We start from the raw sequence: 20,448 nt of genomic DNA, 5'->3' as shown, positions 1-20,448 counted from the left end.
AAGTCAAATTGTCAAACTTTTAAAGAAGCAAATGAATTAAATATTTGACTGTTCCATTGATTTCTTACTTGAGACAATTTGAATCTTTATTAATTTTTTCACCAACTTTTCTTTCTGATTAAATTCTATTATTCTTTTTATTTTTAAACCAAATAAAGTATTTAACAATTTTTTCAGTTCCTGCATAAATAAAATTTAAAAGAGAAAACACCAATATTTGACTACCAAATTATCATAACCAGCTACTTCACCTCCACTATTCTTCATTGCAATTCAGAGAAAACACCACCAATACAACACAATCATCATTGTTACTACCAAAAAAAAAAAATAATAAAAAAATAAAAAAAACAAAAATTCAAACCCTCGACCACACTTCAGACCATTCTTCTTGTTCTTCGTTTCTCTCTCTTACTTTCTCCCACTTTCTCACTCTTTCCGTCAAAGTTTGGATTTTTTTTTTCAGGTATGGCTCTACCTTCCTCTTACCATTAATCTTAACTATCTAAGCAATTTCCCCATTATTATTATTATTGCCTTTAATTTTTACGAAATCCCTTTAGTTCCGATTCGCGGAATTGTAGTAAAAAACCCTAGGTTCGCGGAATTGTGAATCATAAACACCCTCTCTGACTTTAGAAAGGCAAAAACCCTAGCCACTTTCTGACATCAGCCATCCAGCCGCCGCGTTTACACCACCGGAGACGGTCAGAAGATTGAGAAGCACCAAATGAGGGCACAGGGAACACGTTTACGCTGAACCGCGCTGCTACGGAGGCCCCGTCGCGGCTAGGGGCGGCTCCGCCACGGCCTGGGTTGAAGGCAGTTCAGCAATACAGAGATTTGATTTGATGCTTAAGGTCGTTTTCCCTTATTGGATGATGCAGTTTAGCTTTTAGAGCTACTTGTAGTGGTTTGATGCTGAGGGCAGTATGCTGGTTATAATTGGGGGAGATGCAAAGGTATCATGCTGGCAGCTGCACTAGTGCAGTTAATAACACTGCAATTGGTGGGCAATCCACTAGGGACATTGGAAGAACCGATTCATCTTCCTTGCCAGCTAACTTTCCTTTGAGTTCAAGGTGAACATGCTTTCTGCCTATATTTCTTTGCTCAATTTACCTATTTTTTCTTCTAAGATGGTGTTACTGTAGCACTTGTGATCAAAATATTACTACATATTCCAAATGACTGTGGTTGTGACACACCTTCTGTTGCTTCAGTCCCTGTTAGCTAGCTAAACGATTTCTTTATTGCAACAGTCATTGATTTGACTTGATGTCATTTTGTAACTTGGAAAACTACTCTTTTTGGTTCTTGAGTGATCACAATATTGTAGTTTTTGGTCTTCATTTCTGTTCATATGCATTTAAATGAACCAACTAAACATTTTTTGTTTTTTATGTTCTTTTCTATTACTATAACTACTTCTGATGCTTTGGTTGGGTGGTCAGATGAGCGAGAATTATTAGGTTTCATATCCACAGTTGAAATGAGCCACTGGAGAGGGCCATAGTATTTGTTATAAGAAAATTGGTATATGCAAGGTTGAAAAGCATCATCTATTTCTTGATTGTGTGGTTTATTTTTGGAGCCTTTTTTGATTTCCTATCCTAATATATTTCAGAACGGCATACATATTCACTAGAGATTGTTATACTAAAATTTGTAGAAACTGTTCAAATATTTATCCTTGTGGTTGTACTGACTACTAAGTGAAGTAAATGTTATAGGAATTTTTTTCTCCCATGAAATTTAGTTTTCTTTGTTGTTTACACTGAAAATTTGATGGCTGCTTACTGTTTTATCAGGAAAAAAAACCTCAAAATGGCCACTCACTAGCTAAAGCACACAACTGAAATATGTAATGTTTTTCTTTATAGTTTTAAGAATGAAATTCACAAAGTGTTGAACTTTTAAATCAGATTCAGGAGTAGTAACCATTTAGTTTCATATAAAATTAGAGAATGATAACAATAAATCTGCAGAAGTTGGTATCTGTGGAGTATGACCATAATTTTAAAATAATATACTCCAATAGTTATATATCTTAATCCGTATCAAAATATATCTCTCCCCAATGAATGTCAAAAGAATTACATATTCCCCCCTACTCAAGTTATAGTGTAAAAAAAGAATCATGTTCTATTCAAAAGATTATTGAGTCTACACTATTGCCAATTATTTACAACAACTTTAAATACACAGATGAAATGATAGAGCTGTTTGCAATTGTAGTCCTATATTCTGTTGATACTTCAAAATAAAATGGTATATTATTATTTTGTTATGATAAATCAGTTATTTTATGCTGTTAATAATTTTAAACACAACGTTTTTGCTTTTGCAGGCGACAACCACTATTAACCCCATACAAGTTGAAGTGTGATAAAGAACCTCTGAACTCTAGGTAGTTCCTGTTTGTAACAAAACTTATTTTCAAATTGTAGCTCACTTTTGTTAGTTCATGTACATGAAACATTTTAAGTTTTTGTGGAGGAAATTTGCATGTACATTGTTAATATTCATAAATATTGTTGATATACTGTCTCGATTACCTTGATCTTAAGTGTCTATTTTGGAGAGTTGTTATTTAATCAATGCTATTAAGATTGCAATGTTTTAATTCTGGTAGTATTAACCTTTAGCTTTTTCTTTAACTTTCCTTATTGTTTAGTTGTACAAATTGTAAATGTCTCTATTTAATATCAGGCTTGGGCCCCCAGACTATCACCCCCAAACACCAAATTGCCCTGAAGAGACTCTGACCAGAGAATATTTGCAATCTGGATACAGGGACACAGTTGAAGGGCTTGAGGTACACTTCTTTAAAGTTCTTGTTTTTATATGAAATGGATAATATAAAGTAGCTATTTAAAATTATTACAATGTAGCATCTATGATGAATGGAGATCCGGTTTGATGCTCTCCTTCATTCTCGGTTGTATTTATCATTGTGTTTGTATCTGTCCTAGTTTCAATCAATTTGAATATAGTTGGACTTTTTCTTTCAAATTTCTTATATGTATCCTCCAATGTTATTAGACTCGAGAGTCTACGTAGACTTGTGGGAGGTTTGTAAACTTGACCCGTAAACTCGACTTGTAGACTTGTAAGAGTCCATTTCATATAAAAATTCAACAAAAAAGATAAACATTCATGATACCAATTCCACAATATTAAGATAAATAGGTTCATACAATACACCAACAAAATATTAGTTCTCAAAGTAATAAGATAATATTTAAATACCTAAAAAAACACAAATGTTATCAAGTTGATAGGTGTCTTTCATCTAATCCTCTAATGAAATCATCTACAAGATCTTCATCACCATCCAGTTCTTCTCCAGATGATCAACGTTGTTATAAAAAACATGTTATCAAGATCAAGTGCATCTGGAGTTGGATCATTTAAATCTGCACCAACTAAGTCAACATATCCACCATCACCTTCAACTTGTGTTTGCTCAACCTCAACATTATCTCCTTCTTCAATTATCCATTCATCATCAGACTCATTCATCAAATGGGAGAGTAACAATTTTTCTATTTTGTTTATTTTTCAATTTCAAGTTATACATCACATAAACCAGGTCATTCATCTTTTTTTGGTGCAAATGATTTCTTCTTTTTGTATGAACCTACAATTAAATATGAAATTTTAGTAAATATATATATCAAGTAAAGAAAATTGAAAACCTTAAATAACTTCATGAACTTGAATTACCATTTCAAATGAGCTCCAATTAAGCTCACCCCTTGAAGAGCTACAAGTCAAAATCAAAACTTGAATAGCAAACTTCTTTAATTCTGGAGTTCCATCCCAGAACATCTCCCACCATTGCCCATAGCTTTCCTACAATCCTTTGCATTTTCCATAGAAAAATAAGTTGCAAATTGATTTTTTTCCTATCTGCAACATCATTAACCAATCTTCCCATGCACGTATACAACCCCTCTTTCACCTTAGGATCATCAGTTCTAAAAGTTGGTTCATAGTGCAAGTGGGGGTTTAGGTAATAGGCTGCTGCATGCAAAGTTGATTATCCCACCCCTGATTGATTTTCCAAATAATTTCATAACTATGAAAGTACCAATTGTGGTATATTAGAAATAATTACACAAATAAGTAATTAAATTTAAAATGAAAGAAAGTTTAGAAATGTTACCTTTTCTTAATATTATTAAAGTTGCATTTAATCTTCTCTTTTGCACAATCCAACTCCTCATATATGAATCCCATTGTGGGTTTTGCATATGAATCCACCAATCAAAGGACCACCATAAGAAGGGCAACAATTTTAAGCATGTTGTTACGTCCTTCCAAAATGAACTATCTAATACTACATTTTGAACTTTTCTTCCTTACTGTGAAGTTCCAAACATGCTCATCAATTATGCTTTCATTTCATGAAGACAAGTTAGAGTCAAGTAAGTTGTGGCAAATCTAGTCATTCTAGGCCTTATCTAGTCTCTACCCTTTGTAAACTCCTTCAACATTCTAATTAGCATTGTTCAAACATAAATGTAGGTAGCGATCCTTCCCTTCTTGATAGTTACTTCATGGACCTTCAAAAGTTCTCTTTTTTACATCAATAATTCTCTAGCTACCTTGAAATTTGCAGTATTATCAGTATCTACTTGCACTACATTTTCCTCTCCAACAAATTCTACACCATCATCCAACATTTTAATTATTTTATCAACAATGTTTGAGAAGTCTGAGGTATCCAATGAATAAAGAAATAGTAGTTCCTTTCGGACTGTTCACCAAAATATTACAAATTGAATGTCTTTTCTTATCTAACCACCCATCAAACATAATTGTGCAACCTTCTCTTCCACTCATCCTTGTACACTTGAAGGAGTAGATCAATTTTTTCCAATGCTTGTTTCAAAGGCTTCTCTCTAACATAATGGTATGATGGAGGTTTATAGCCAAACATCATATCTCCCAATCATGTCACATTTTTGCAAAAGCTGAATTTCTAATAACATTGAATGGAATAACACTTGTGTAGAAAAATTCAGCAACTTAAGCATCAAATTTTTCTTTATCACCTTTCTTGTATACTTGATTTAGAGTGCTTGAACACCATCACTAGATTTATTTTTAAATATCTTGCTTCTACTAAAACTCTATTCACTCTCTTCACCTTTAGCATCCTTAGCATCCGAGCGTTGGTCGTTTTGGGCTTTTCTTCCACACTCGTTCACCCGACATCCAATCATTTGTATCGAGTCTACTGAGTTTGGCCTAGTAAGCTAAACAACGAGTCTACATACACAGACCATTGCATCCTCTATTGTTTCATGATCTTTGAAATTGTGGTTTATGGAATTTTATATTCTAGAGGATTGGCTTCCCTTGATGAATTGTTGAAAATCAACTTGTGCTTTCTAAAACTGATTATTGTTATTATAACATGGTATTACCTTTTATGTCTTCAGGAATCTAGAGAAATTTCTCTGACCCAGGTTCCGAATTTTAACAAGGCAATTGTACTTAACTGCAAAGAGGTGACTCCTAGTCTTTGTGAGCTTGTAGCTTGTTTTTTTCTTTCATTTATTTAGTACTATTTAAATATTTGATCATTTGAAAGTTAATATTAATAAGAATGTAAAATTAACAAAAGATTCTAAAACTATAATAACTTAAAAATGTGTTTTTTTGTCTACAAAACAAAAATATCATTTATATAAACATCATGTAAACATGTTCTGTTTTGTCATTTTACATTTATCAGCCACTTCAGTAACTGATTTTACCATACTTTTAATTTAATAAGCTGACTTGTAACTCTTAAATCGGATTATATGCTTTAAAAACTTGTCAGTTAGTTTGTTCAAAACATAGCCTATGCCTTGAATATATTGGACATTCTCCATATTTTTTCTATTCACTGAATTCGTTGATCTTTTGTCTTCTCTCCAGGCCATCAAAAAACGTCTGAGGGCAATCAATGAATCTCGTGTTCAGAAGCGGAAGGTGATGACAAATTATCTTTATTCTATTATTTCATTATGCTTGCTAAACATTGTGTATGCCTCTAAAATATTCCATATTTATGTTTTGGATTTTCTTTGGTATAGTGGGCCCTACTTATTATGAAGGTATTTGATCTACATAGTAGTGCTTATTTTGACAGGCTGGTCAAGTTTACGGAGTGGCTCTTTCAGGGTCACAACTTGCTAAGCCTGGTGTTTTCCCTGAGCAAAGGCCATGTTCTGAAGACATCCGGAAGAAATGGATTGAGGTATTAATGAAAATCTTGCACTTTTACTCTTTACAACTTGTGTAACTATTACTAGTTATTTGTTTCTGTTAGAATGTTAGGGTTATTAGTTTGTTGTAACTTGGTTGGGCTTATAACCTCGTACAATACTGGTGCTAGGCCTAATTAGTGGTATAAATTATTTAGAGAATTATATATTGTACAACTCAGTTATCAATATCAAGCTTACTTTAGTCATTTTTATCACTCACCCAAACCACATAGTTATAGCATGTTAGAATAGTATGGTTGAGGTAAAAAAAGGATGTAAAGAGAGAAAGACAACCAATGTAGTCAAAATAGCGAGTAAACTCGCGAACTCGCACGAGGTAGTGAGTCTGGAAGCCAAACCAAGGTGACTTGGCCGACGGATCGACATCGGAGCGAATCGTACCGTGGCATCGTGTGGCTCGGGGCATCGTTCCATCGGAAGGCATCGTCGATCCGAATTGTAACCTAGCATGGCCCGTTTTTGGCCAAAATTTATTTGACCTAGCGTGGCCATTTTAATGCCTAGTGCGGCCCAAAAACATATATGTGAGTGAGTGAGTGAAGTAGGAAAGAGTAGAGTGAAAAGTGAAAGATACTGAAGAGTCACAAACCACTGCAGAACTCACGTTCTCCACCGGGGTCGCTGTTCCGCTCAAGTTCTCTGCCAATGCTCGTGGTCGCGTCGCGTTCTCCATTGCTAACGTTCGCCACTGCCACTGCTCGAGTTTGCCATCGCCGACGCTAACGTTCGCCATCGCCACTGGTGCCACCAACATTCGCCATTGTCGCCGCTCGTGAACTCCATTGTTGTCGCTTGCGTTTTCCACAACAACTGCTCACGCTCTCCTCTTTTTTTATTCTCCATCACAGTCACGGTTCTCCTTGGATAGTTTAATTGTATTAAATATTTGATATTTGTATTAGATATTTGTGAACTTAGTTGTTTTTTGTATGAATAATTTATGATTTATGAACCTGTTTCTAGTTGTGTTATGTATTGAATATTATTTTTTATATGTTAGTAATTCTTACGAGTTAAGTTACGATTCTCGAGTTACGATCTTTTATTTCCTTCCCGATCCTCGTACGAGTTACGAGTTTGACTACATTGAAGAACATCTATTACAATGGAGGTTATCAGATGTTACACGATACTAGCCTAATGCTCACACACACACACACACACACACATATATATATATATATATATTAATAACTCAAGTAGTAGTATTGCTAATATAAGCCAAGTTTCACAAAGACTAATAACTTGGGTATTCTAACAGTTTTGATAATTTTTTTTTGCTGAATCTATATTTAGAAAGCGTGAAGTTTTACTCATTTGTATGTTTGGGTTGATCGAGGTTGTAGTTTAAGCAGCTCGAGGCAGTGTGAAAATATGTATACAAAATATGTTTATACACTAGCTACTTCTGTACAGGCCATAGCTATTCATGAATTTAAGAGGGCTACTGTTAAATACGTTCCTTTAAGATATTGCTTAGGTCTTTAATACTTTGTTAAAACTTAGTTACTTTCTTGGGATTTTTTGCTACTAGTTTTTTTTTAACTTAGTTATTATTTTACAGGGATTATCTCAGCAGCACAAGAGATTACGGTCTTTAGCAGATCTTGTCCCTCATGTTAGAAGGAAATCACTTTTAGAGGTTCTTATTAGGAATAATGTTCCATTGCTGAGGGCTACCTGGTTTATAAAGGTTAATTACCTTAATCTGGTATGGATGCATCAATCTAATGTAATTTACCTATTTAGTGTACCCTGAAGTTCCCCTCCCCTTTTTCTCAATAGTTAAGATGGATTATGGTTGAATTTTGCAGGTTCGGCCAGGTTCTGCTAGTATTCCTTCTGGGACTGGTGACAAAACTCAGCTGACTTGTTCTGAGCTTTGGACCAAAGATGTTATTGAATACTTGCAAACTCTTCTTGATGAATTTTTTTCAAAAAATACTTCTCATTTTACCCCTCATAATCGAGATCGATCACCCCAAGTACCTTATACTGCATCACATCAGCACAGAAGTGATCAGTTATCTGTTTCTGATGGTGAAGAACCATCTTTACATTTTAGATGGTGGTATATTGTTCGGCTTTTGCAATGGCATCACGCCGAAGGGCTTCTTATTCCATCTCTTATCATTGACTGGGTTTTGCGCCAATTACAGGTGATTGCATGTAACAAGTCTGCTGTGTTCATGGAAATTAAACTGAGTTTTTATATGCCTTGCTGATTTCAATATTTAGACTTGTGGTGTTGATGTTTCACACTTCTGCCCCTTTCAGGAAAAACAATTGCTTGAGATTTGGCAGCTGCTATTGCCTATTGTATATGGCTTTTTAGAAATTGTGGTGCTATCTCAAACATATGTTCGCACTCTTGCTGGTGTAGCTCTTCGTGTTATTCGGGATCCTGCTCCTGGTGGATCAGATCTAGTAGAAAATTCCCGGAGAGCATATACAACTTCTGCTCTGATTGAGATGCTCCGGTTTTTAATACTTGGGGCTCCAGAAACTTTTGTTGCTTTGGATTGCTTTCCTTTGCCATCCTCTATACTTTCATATACAATAAATGATGGAAATTTTATATTAAAAGCAACTGAAGCTGCAGGAAAGATAAAAAATAGTTCAGAAGATGTTGTTTGTTTATTTAAAAGTAAAGGGTTTGATGCACAATACCAATCATTGGCATTTGATCATGTTATTTCATGCATTCAAGAACGAGTACAAGATCTAACAAAGGCTGTAAAGCCAGGCTATCCAGGTCAATATCTGGCTAAAGCGGCACAAGCCTTGGATAAATCCCTTGTACTTGGGGATCTACATGGAGCATACACATTCCTTTTTGAAGATCTTTGTGATGAAACTGTATCTGAAGGTTGGGTTGTGAAAGTCAGTCATTGCTTAAGGTTATCTCTGAAGTGGTTTCGGACTGTAAATACATCACTTATTTATTCAGTGTTTTTCCTGTGTGAGTGGGCTACATGTGATTTTAGGGATTTTCGGACTGCTCCCTGTGACGTAAAGTTCACTGGCAGGAAAGATCTTTCCCAAGTGCATATTGCAATTAGACTTTTAAAGATGAAGCTGAGGGATATGGAGGTTTCTCCAAGACAAAAGAGTGGAAATACTCGTGGTCGTGGGGTCAGTTATTTAGGAAAATGTTCAGGTCAGCAGAGTAATCGAAACATTGTGAAAAATGTGTCCAAAACAAAATCTAGTTCAAGAAGTATGGATCAGAATATATGCTCTTCAGCTATATTTGAAAGCCCTGGTCCTCTGCATGATATTATTGTTTGTTGGATTGATCAGCATATGGTGCATAAAGGGGGAGGTCTCAAACGTCTACATCTACTTGTAGTGGAACTCATACGGGCAGGCATCTTTTATCCACTGGCATATGTACGCCAGCTGATTGTGAGTGGGATCATGGATATGAATGTGATTGATTTGGAGAAACAGAAGAGACATTGCCGAATCTTGAAGCAACTTCCTGAGAAGTTTGTGCGTGATGCTTTGGTAGAATCAGGGGTTAATGCAGGGCCACAGCTTACTGAAGCATTGCAAATTTACTTGAATGAACGCCGCCTCATACTACGTTGTTCCTTGTGGGAGAACCATGGTAATGCCAGTAATGTGAATATATCATCTCTTAAACAAAACCAGTGTATATCTTCAACAAAAGACAGAGCTTCTACGGTGTCAACTGATCAATGGAAAAGTGTTCTTTCTAGTAAAACAGCCTCTAAAAATGGCAAGGATGACAACGGTGTTGAAGATCTGAAGACATTCATCTCAGCCCTGTTACAGCTACCAAAAAGTTTATCTAATTTGAGCTCTACCGGAACGGATGAATCTCAAGGCAATGTCAGGAAACCTATTGGGTCCCAAAGCAAGATTGATCTAGTGGAGACTACTCCTGGATGTGAAGAATGTAGAAAATCAAAGAGACAAAAATTGAGTGCGGAAAGAAGTTTGTTTGTTCAAGCTCCTTCTCCTGTACTGTCTGATGATGAAGATACATGGTGGGCGAAGAAGGGTCTAAAATCCTCAGAGCCTCTCAAAGTTGATCAACCACTTAAACCTATCAAGCAGGTTACTAAGACTCGGCAGAAGACTGTTCGTAAAACCCAAAGTCTTGCTCAACTGGCAGCTTCTAGAATTGAGGGTAGCCAAGGGGCTTCAACAAGTCATATGTGTGACAATAAGGTTAGCTGCCCTCACCATAGAACTGCTATGAATGGAGATACAGCAAGATGTGTTGATGGAATTCAATCTATTGAATGTGAAGATATTGTCTCAATTGGAAAGGCTCTAAAACAGCTGCGCTTTGTTGAAAGAAAGGAAATAACACTTTGGCTGTTGACTGTAATTAGGCAGCTTATTGAAGAGTCTGAAAAAGTTGTTGGTAAAGTTAGCCAGTTTGGCAGGCCTTTTGCCACTGTGGATGATAAAAGTTCAATACGGTGGAAACTTGGCGAGGATGAACTTTCTGCTTTACTTTATCTGATGGATGTGTCAGATGATTTAGTCTCAGCTGTCAAATTCCTCTTATGGTTGCTGCCAAAGGTTTATAGTAGCCCCAGTACTACTATTCATAGTGGAAGGAGTGTTTTAATGCTGCCAAGGAATGTGGAGAACCAAGCTTGTGATGTTAGTGAGGCTTATCTGTTATCATCCTTAAGAAGGTTGTATTCAACTTAATTTTGTATTTTTTGTGGGTCTGTTCTGCCACAATTTATGTTGTACCTTTTATCAGTTCTAATCCTTGTGTGTTCCCTGTGTTTTAAGTAACTGTGACTCGTAATGTGCCATACGATGTGTTTTACTTGATTTTTTTAACAAATGCTTGTTAAACTTTTGCATGTTGGTGCATCTTTTGCTCTTGTTTGTCTTATAGGTTTAATTAAGTAATTTTTCTTTGACTTCATGTGTACTCCCAATTATATCTCATTATTTTTTAATCTGAGCTGAGCAAATCTACTTTTCATCTTTATGCTAACTCGGCTTCTTTTGTTTAATTTTTTTATTATGGATGTTTACATACAATTTAATTTTGATTTATCTGTCTGTCTCGTTGTATTTGATGTAGGTATGAGAACATTCTTGCTGCAGCAGATCTTATTCCTGAAGCTCTGTCATCCATAATGCATCGTGCTGCAGCTATTATGGCATCTAATGGAAGGGTTTCAGGTTCAGGTGCCCTAGCTTTTGGTCGTCATTTGTTAAAAAAATATGGCAATGTGGTGAGTGTCAGTGAGTGGGAGAAAAATTTCAGGAGTACATGTGATAAGAGACTTGCTTCTGAAATTGAGTCTGGACGGTCAGTTGATGGAGAGTTAGGGCTTCCACTTGGTGTTCCTGCTGGAGTTGAGGACCCTGATGACTTTTTCCGTCAAAAGATAAGTGGTGGCCGGTTACCATCCAGAGTAGGTTCAGGAATGAGAGATGTTGTGCAGCGTAATGTGGAAGAAGCATTTCACTATCTTTTTGGTAAAGACAGGAAGCTATTTGCTGCTGGTACACCCAGAGGTCCTGCTTTTGAAAAATGGGATAATGGGTATCAAATTGCTCAACAAATAGTTGTGGGTCTGATAGATTGCATACGGCAGACTGGTGGTGCTGCTCAAGAAGGGGATCCATCTTTGGTTACTTCTGCTGTATCTGCCATTGTTGGCAGTGTTGGTCCTACTTTGGCAAAATTGCCAGATTTTTCAGCTGGAAGTAACCATTCAACTATGTCATTGGCTACAAGCTCTTTGAACTATGCTAAATGCATTTTGCGAATGCATATAACTTGTTTGTGCTTGCTTAAGGAAGCCTTAGGAGAACGCCAAAGCCGTGTATTTGAGATTGCTCTTGCAATGGAGGCCTCTACTGCTCTTGCTGGAGTTTTTGCTCCAAGTAAAGCATCTCGAGCTCAGTTTCAAATGTCACCTGAAACCCATGATACTGGTACTATTCCAGGTGATGTTTCAAACAACAGTAGTAAAATTGTGGTTGCAAGAACAACAAAAATTAGTGCTGCTGTTTCTGCCCTTGTTGTTGGTGCAATTATATCTGGTGTTATGAGCCTGGAAAGAATGGTAACCATTCTCAGATTAAAGGAGGGCCTGGATGTTGTACAATTTGTAAGAAGCTCAAGATCCAATTCAAATGGGAGTGTACGTACAGTTGGGGCTTTTAAGGTGGATAGTTCAGTTGAAGTTCATGTCCATTGGTTTAGATTGCTTGTTGGAAACTGTAGAACCATCTGTGAAGGCTTAGTGGTTGATCTCTTGGATGAACCGTCCATTGTTGCTCTTTCAAGGATGCAGCGGATGCTTTCTCTATCATTGGTCTTTCCACCTGCCTATTCAATATTTTCTTTTGTTATGTGGCGGCCTTTTGTTATGAATGCCAATGTAGCAGTTCGTGAAGATATGAATCAACTTTACCAGTCTTTAACAATGGCCATAAGTGATGCACTAAAACATTTGCCGTTCCGAGATGTATGCTTAAGAGATTGTCAGGGTCTTTATGATCTTATGGCTGGAAATACGACTGATGCAGAGTTTGCAACCCTGCTAGAGTTGAATGGCTCTGATATCCATTCGAAATCTGTGGCATTTATTCCCCTCCGTGCTAGACATTTTCTAAATGCCATGATTGATTGTAAGATGCCTCAGTCTGTTTATACAAAGGATGAAGGAAGCAGGAATTCTGGACATGGTGAATCTAAAATTGATTTTACTGATAGTGAATCTACACTACAGGATAAGCTTGTGAATGTGTTAGATGCTTTGCAGCCTGCCAAGTTTCACTGGCAATGGGTTGAACTAAGGCTGCTTTTAAATGAACAAGCCCTCATTGAGAAAATGAAGATGCATGATATATCTTTAGCTGATGCTATACAGTTGTCCTCACCTAGTTTAGAGAAGAGTGGTGCTTCTGAGAATGAGAACAATTTTATTGAAATAATTCTGACAAGGTTACTGGTTAGACCTGATGCTGCACCCCTTTTCTCGGAGGTGGTTCATCTTTTTGGGAAGTCACTAGAGGATTCAATGTTGTTACAGGCTAAATGGTTCCTTGCAGGTCAAGATGTCCTCTTTGGTCGGAAGACTATTAGGCAACGACTGATTAACATTGCAGAGTCTAAAAGATTTTCTGTTAAGACACAGTTTTCCGAACCCTGGGGTTGGTGCAGCCCATGTAAAGTTCCAGTTACTCTCAAGGGGAATAAAAAGAAAGTTGATTCTATGCCTCTTGAAGAAGGAGAAGTTGTTGAAGAGGGAATGGATGTGAAAAGGTCCATAAAAGGGTTCTACCCAATGTTTGAATCTGAAAGCTCTACCAGTAAGCAGCAGCATGGGACTGAGAGGGCACTTCTTGAGTTAATTCTTCCTTGCATAGATCAAAGCTCTGATGAATCTCGTAATTCCTTTGCAAGTGATTTGATTAAACAATTAAATTATATCGAGCAACAGATAGCTGTAGTTACCCGAGGACCAACTAAGCCAGTAAATACTCCTGTAACTGAAGGTCAGACAAACAAAGTAAATAGCCGCAAAACTATAAGAAGTGGCAGCCCTGGTTTAGCCAGACGACCAACACCTGCTCCGGATTCTTCTCCACTTTCTCCTGCTGCTTTGCGAGCATCAATATCTTTACGTGTGCAGTTACTCATGAGATTTCTTCCTATTATTTGCACAGATGGGTAATTAAGACTGTATTTCTTCTAATCTCTAAATTGTTTGCTATGCTTTCTTGAAATGCTTTCTCCTTCTCGATCGTTGCTGCTCTAAAGTAGTCTCTTCCTGGGATTAAGTAGTATGAGGTTTTCTTGAAACATGTTTGTATAGTTAACTATTCTGGGGGTAAAAGTCTACCATTTTTTGATTTTGTTGAAACTAATAGAAAAGGAGATAGATAATTGCAATATGAACATTTTCAACAATACAGTTATCTACTATCTGCTGTATTATCATGGTTTTCAGCTACTTGCATTATGATAGTTCATTTTGGATGCTGTAAATCAACTTGCTTCTGATATTTGCAGAAGTAAAATTTAGATTTTGGTGGTGATATGAAGGAATATGCTTGTTTAACTGTGATTAGTGTATCAAATGTAGGCTGTTCATAGTGGTAGTTTATCTAGATGTCTGATTTTGCAGGGAGTCTTCTGTACGGAGTATGAGATACACGCTTGCATCTGTACTTCTTCGTCTCCTTGGCAGCCGGGTTGTGCATGAGGATGCAATGGTGAATGCCATGCAATATTCTCCATTGAGAAAGGAGGCGGAGTCACCTGCTGAGGCTGCTTTTGTAGATTCTTCTGTTGAATGCCTGTTTGATCGTCTCTTGTTGATCTTGCATGGATTGTTGAGTAGTTCTCTTCCAAGTTGGCTTAGGTCGAAACATGTTACAAAGACAGCTAATGAACCTGCAAGGGAATTTTCTGGATTTGACCGTGAGCCCTTGGAGGCATTGCAGGTATGATCTTTCAGCCTATGAATGTGCAAAACCCAGTTTCTCTGACTGATCCCTGTTATTATTTATAGGAAGGCATTTTATTGTTGATATTATCATCTGGGTGATGCTGATTAGAATGAAAGAATGCGGGCTTCTTACTTTTCTTATGGTCTATTATATAAATACAGAATCACCTTGATAACATGCAACTGCCAGACACTATCCGGTGGCGTATCCAAGCTGCAATGCCTGTACTTCCTCCCTCTATACGGTGCACTTTCTCATGCCAGCTGCCAACAGTTCCAACTTCTGCTCTTGCATCTCTTCAACCCAACACTACAAATTCTTGGTTTAACTCCAGCAGTTCAACTGTCCCTCAGAGGAACCTGGTTCCTTCATCAAGGACTACATCATCGGGGAAGTCAAAGCAGCAGGACAATGATTTGGACATTGACCCTTGGATGCTTTTAGAAGATGGGGCTGGATCTTGCCCATCTGCAAATAATACTAATATCATAGGAAGTGGTGATCGAGTTAATATTCGTGCTGCCAGCTGGCTTAAAGGGGCAGTAAGAGTGCGGAGAACAGACCTTACATATGTTGGCGCTGTGGATGAGGATAGTTGATTAACAAGATTTTTTATTGGCTTCATGTATGCAAACCCCTCAGCAGGTGTATTAGTTGTTTCATCGTCTATTTTTTATGGCAGACTGGCATGAAGATGCCTTTCTGTGCTCGCTCTTCCCGTGTTGAAGAGAGGTTGAGGGGACATCAATTTGGGAAACAGGTGAAGGTGCGTTTTTTGTTAAAGAAAAGTGAAGCTCATCATCGTGTTGGTTCTGGAATGGTTGACTACTACTAACCTGTTCATCACCCCCACCCTGGACTAGTGCACTTTGAGACACAGTTCAGTGGTTTATTGTAAATATAGGATCATTGTTTCAACTTTCCCAATTTATTTGATAATATATCTCAAGTGGTCTGTAGTTGTGCCGTTCTAATTCATGTCCCGATGTGTAAACTGCCTCTATCTTCTGGGGACATAGGCATACACACCACTCCACGTGTTTAAATTTACTTTTTAAATATTCAGAATATGAAAAATATGTGCTTTCATCTGGAAAATCCAGCCTTCGACTTACTTGCCAGTCCAGCGAATTTTATCAATAGAGATTGAATTTGTTTAGTCCATGAAAATATGATAAAGGTATTCTTTATTTTCTTTTAATTCTCATTAATGAAAATGTTTTTATCTTAATAAAAATTAGATTTAGTTTTAATCAATAATTATGCGTAATAGTTTACTAATGCACCATCCTGAAGTGATGTGATAAGGTGGGAAAAACAACTTATATGGTTATCGATGTTATTTACTATACCCTCAATTGTAGGAGTCTAAAGCCTTTTATTTTGTTCGGTAGAACCGCTAAAAATTACGCTTAAAGGAAAACTGCCTTTAGTACATTTAGCAACTATGATTCATACATATACAATTGAATACGCAATCATCTATGTCGATATTCTACTAAGTGATTTAGGTTAGCCTTAAGTGTTTCCCTTAACGAAACAAAGGTTGGATAAGCAAGTGTTAGGATTTCTAGACATCTCGATTTCTCATTGATTTGTCGACATGGAGAACATCTTCAATCCATGCAACAATGTTGAATGCTAGGCCTTCCAAAACTCTTGAATAACTCTCTAGTACTGCTTTTCCTACATCCTGCAAAACATTTCTTAGTCATGTTTTCAAATTCAAAATATTGAGAATCTGTTTGATTTCCTTCTCACCTTTTTGTTCTAAAACTGCTTTCTAACAATAATTATACTCTAATAAGCAATCAACTACGCATCCAAAATCTTTTAAATTTTGTTTTTCTTTCAAAATAAGTGTTTTAGAAACTTAAAACAGAAACATTTAGGAAATAAAATTGTGTCAAGAGACAAACACTTTTAAAAGTGTTTAGGAGAGAAACATATTTTAGAAAACAGAATACTGCCTTTGAAAATAGTAAACAAACAAGCCCAAATGGTATCCTACTGTTAATCTTTTTGGTTAAGTGGAAAATGATGTGCTGATATGCTCACACTATATAGTTTGCTAATCTTACCCGGTTGTGTTGGATCTTGCATGTATCCAAAGAAGTTTGTGAAAGTTCAGGAAATGTTTGCTTCAGGCAAAACAATAAGGACTCAGCTCTCTCAGCTAAAGTGTAGCTTTTGTCATTGTAGTCTGTGTCTTCCATGAGATCCTTTACTTTGCTCCATGATGATATTGAATGGCTCAAACAAGCTTTGCGCCTCCACGTGTACATTGATGATTCAACCTTGTCTACTAACTCCAGTGCTTCAAATTCAGAACTTATTTTGAGACAGTCAAGTAGTTGTTCAGGTGAGAACTTGTCTGAAGTATGCATGAAGTGGTAAATTGAGTCCCCTAAACTTGATCTTCCACTCTGAAGAAATTCATAAAAAGTGTAAAAGAAGAAAGATTAAAGTATAGTCATTTTGATAAAAATGCTGTCAATGCATACAGTATTTATAATAACACGAAAATAATTCTTCTCCTGCATTAACTCAGTCAGTAATTGAATTTTTATCATTAATTTCAAGGGAATATGCATGAGATTACTAGATCTAATTGGATTTGATTGATATTGGTACCTTAACTGAAATTATATCATCCCGTTTTCTACAAAAATCAGCTGCTATTATTGGCTTCCATAAAATGCTTATAAATTTTGATGATAAATTCCAAGACATTTGCTTATGGGGTCACATTTAATGGAATTCTCAAGCACTTGGCAATAGAATTTCTTTCAGCTGGAAAGAAAGAGATGCAGACTTGTTAGAGATGCCTATTTGGAGATTAGTTACTACTTGGTTAGAGACTAGTTACCTTAATCCTCTATTTCGAATTGATTACCTTGAAGGTTTTCTTTCTCATACATAATAATTACTCTAAGACAAATTATATTCAGCAAGAATCAATTTTAGTACAATATTCCTGCTCACTTTTTTAATTTCTGTAAATACATTGTTAACTATTTCAAGACAATAATATTTATCAGGGAACAAAGTTGGAATAGAAGTTTTAATATTTTATTGAAAATTGAAACAGAAGTTTCATTATGTAATTTACCTTCACTCATTCAATCAAATAGTAGTTTTATTTTTCTTTTACCTCTTTCTTTTCAACCATGTTTCACAACAAGGCTCATTTTTGAGATTTCAACTTTCATAATGAGACTTCCAGAAACAAGTTTTTATCTTAAACAATGGCAATTACCAATGAAGACCAACCTTGGGAAGATTATCTATATATGTTTCTGGGATATCTATTTCTGCAAGAAGATTGCTGTTTATTGCCATGGCTGCCTTATGAATTTGATTAGCACAATCCCTTTTCTCTATCAGGTGCTTTCTTGACATATCAGAGAGACCACCAGGGAGAACACAAGGAACTGGCAACCACCACTTCTCATCTTTCCTTGGAACAATTCTTCGAAATGAGGCCCCACGATTCAAATTCCCAGGTATGTTCCCTGCATACCAAAATTCAGTGTCCTGGAAAGTATCTAATATTTCCTGCAAACAATGTTATGTTTATAATTTAAGTCACAAGAAGTGTTCATGAAAACTGATGCAAGATGGAAGAAGCAATTGAGGTTTGTCTTACCATGAGCATTGTGTCAAGCTTCTGCAGTGCAGGGAGGTTGATATAGATGTCTAACCTTGGCCTGCTTTTCATCATCTGAAAGAGAGCATCAGATCATGTTATATACATTTTACAGAGGCCAAACAAGTTCCTTTGAAGATATGATTCTCATTTAGCAAACTTCACCTCCACAAGTGTGCCGTCTTTTAAATATTGTGCAGTTGGAGCAAATTCTTGTATGTAGTCACACACTGATAAGAGAACCTTCATTTCCCTTTTCCACATAGCCTTCTTCTCTGGCTTTAGTGGTTCCAACTTTAAGCTTTCACCAAATACAGTTGCTGCAGAATTCACAAATCAAACACATTCAAGGACAACAAAAATTGCACACAAATATGGGAATACTAGAAAAAAACACACTTTCTAATGCATTTTTTTTCCAGAATACTGTCATTTGTTAAAATTTATTTGGATCTCACGAAATTATGTAGGTCTCATCTCATTTCTTATTTAACGAGTGCCCATAATTTTTTAATTCTGATAAATTTTAGCCAAAAGCAGATAGTATGTTCAAGTGTGTTATCAGGCTATGTATTGAGTATTAATACAGTTCAAAATTTACCATAGAGATTGGTAATGGCATTTGAGATTGTAACTGCAGTGCAAACACCTTTCCCACTACCAGACATGTCTTCTCCCAGTAGAAGCTTTGCAAATCTTTCCTTCATCATTTCAAGCTCGGCTAAAGTGGACAAAATTAAGTGAGTCACAATTAAAAATTGTTCTGTACTTATTCAAAGTGTCCTAAAACATCACAAATAGTTACACAAGAAAAGTGCAACCCTACCTGAATCCAAGACATCACTGCCACCAAGTTTATCATCCATTGAATGCTTGCACAGCTTCATTCCTAGCTTAGAGAGAACATTCGGCTTTGCCCTCCACGGAGAAGGTGAAGATTCACTGGCATAGCTGCTCTCATCTACAATCTCAGATTCCGAGCTTGTCCAAGTTTGACAATATGCAAAAGAATCTCCACTCACTGTGGAAAAAGCAGGAGTATTGGAAGGTGAAGAAGTGTAACCCGCATCAGAATTTTCATCATAGTTGGATAATTTATCCATCTTATCTCAAGAATATGTGATTAACTTCTTCAACACCTGCACATAAACGTGAAGGTCAAGTCACAAGTTGAGTTTGTGAGCTGTAAATCGCTTCAAGATCACTTCGAGATATACTGTGTAGGTTATAGAAGCATGCATAGAACTTAGCTTAAAACATACATTTCTCATTGATTTCAAACTATAGATATAGTAAAAGAAAAGGTAAAAAAGGGGTGATCAAAAGAAAAAGCAGATTAATTTGAATGTTCTTGTCTTGTTCTTGTCTTGTTCTCTAGAGAGAAAGAAAAAGCTAAAGCTCCCCAAGAAGGCTTCTTCTGTTAAAGACTCAAAATTGATTTCCCAGCAAAGGGTTGTGAAAGGAACTGAAAAAAAAAATGTCTGCGAACTTTCCGAGGTTGAAACTAACTAAAATTTAAAACTTGAAAGATAACGGTTGGCCATAAAGCAAGGGTTCCCAGCATTCTTTTTCTATGGAACCTTTTTATGTGTTAGATTTGAATTTAAAGTTTGAACTAACACAACACTAGTTAAGAAGGTTTGAAACAGTTCCCTCCTAAGCGTTTGTACCTTTTTCTTCTTCCAGGAACACCTTCCATGCATAAAGCAAATTTAATTACCTCTTTCCATGGCAATTTTCCAGCTAAAAAGGACAGACCAAGTTGCAGAAATTGCCTAATTCTTGGTAGATTTAGACTAAGAGGACAAAGTCAAGATCTGTACTAGTTGAATATGAAGCTAAGATTATTCGGCGTATATAAAATATTTATAGATATACATTTATATATAGATTTCTTGCAATAATTTCAACTGACAATTTAAGATAGACAACAAGAATGTCTAATAAGTGGAATGTGAAATAAGGTGAAGATTAATTTTGTGGTTTTAGAAAAGTAAAAAAAGAATAAAAATAATAACATAAACTCTTCATTTCATG

General features: G+C 36.3%; 2 protein-coding genes across 3 annotated transcripts; one reads left to right on the top strand and one right to left on the bottom strand.

The window, feature by feature from the left end:
* The first annotated feature begins 325 nt into the window (after positions 1-325).
* On the top strand, positions 326-15,860 carry LOC137826903 (mediator of RNA polymerase II transcription subunit 12-like). 2 transcript variants are annotated; one of them, XM_068633059.1, is made up of 13 exons: positions 326-466; positions 585-1,082; positions 2,351-2,410; positions 2,713-2,818; positions 5,454-5,522; positions 5,938-5,991; positions 6,152-6,259; positions 7,855-8,001; positions 8,105-8,449; positions 8,568-10,969; positions 11,374-13,980; positions 14,438-14,756; positions 14,924-15,860. In XM_068633059.1, the coding sequence occupies exons 2-13, from the start codon at positions 955-957 to the stop codon at positions 15,359-15,361; spliced, it is 6,783 nt and encodes a 2,260-aa protein (XP_068489160.1). In that variant the 5' UTR covers positions 326-466; positions 585-954; the 3' UTR covers positions 15,362-15,860. The 2 variants fall into 2 exon arrangements, with proteins under 2 accessions (XP_068489160.1, XP_068489161.1); XM_068633060.1 differs by having other exon boundaries at positions 394-1,082; positions 14,825-15,736.
* A 224-nt stretch (positions 15,861-16,084) lies between these two features.
* Positions 16,085-20,023, bottom strand: LOC137826904 (rop guanine nucleotide exchange factor 2-like). Its single transcript, XM_068633061.1, has 7 exons — positions 19,238-20,023; positions 19,013-19,132; positions 18,577-18,731; positions 18,412-18,486; positions 18,036-18,320; positions 16,844-17,188; positions 16,085-16,455 (listed from the first exon to the last, which is right to left on the bottom strand). The coding sequence occupies exons 1-7, from the start codon at positions 19,512-19,514 to the stop codon at positions 16,333-16,335; spliced, it is 1,380 nt and encodes a 459-aa protein (XP_068489162.1). The 5' UTR covers positions 19,515-20,023; the 3' UTR covers positions 16,085-16,332.
* Positions 20,024-20,448: the final 425 nt, after the last annotated feature.

The sequence above is a fragment of the Phaseolus vulgaris genome, chromosome 8, assembly GCF_000499845.2.
Source record: "Phaseolus vulgaris cultivar G19833 chromosome 8, P. vulgaris v2.0, whole genome shotgun sequence".
In the NCBI taxonomy this organism is placed as follows: Eukaryota; Viridiplantae; Streptophyta; class Magnoliopsida; order Fabales; family Fabaceae; genus Phaseolus; species Phaseolus vulgaris.
The sequence above is the reverse complement of the archived record's forward strand: the minus strand, read 5'-3'. Positions and strand labels throughout refer to the sequence as shown.

Excerpts from the sequence above, each read along its gene's own strand:
- LOC137826903 (XM_068633059.1), top strand. The coding sequence starts at position 955 with ATGCAAAGGTATCATGCTGGCAGCTGCACTAGTGCAGTTAATAACACT. Across the intron at positions 2,819-5,453 it reads ACACAGTTGAAGGGCTTGAG|GAATCTAGAGAAATTTCTCT; the intron begins GTACACTTCTTT and ends TTATGTCTTCAG. Across the intron at positions 13,981-14,437 it reads CCTATTATTTGCACAGATGG|GGAGTCTTCTGTACGGAGTA; the intron begins GTAATTAAGACT and ends CTGATTTTGCAG.
- LOC137826904 (XM_068633061.1), bottom strand. The coding sequence starts at position 19,514 with ATGGATAAATTATCCAACTATGATGAAAATTCTGATGCGGGTTACACT. Across the intron at positions 19,133-19,237 it reads CAGTGATGTCTTGGATTCAG|CCGAGCTTGAAATGATGAAG; the intron begins GTAGGGTTGCAC and ends TGTCCACTTTAG. Across the intron at positions 18,487-18,576 it reads AAGACGGCACACTTGTGGAG|ATGATGAAAAGCAGGCCAAG; the intron begins GTGAAGTTTGCT and ends GCTCTCTTTCAG.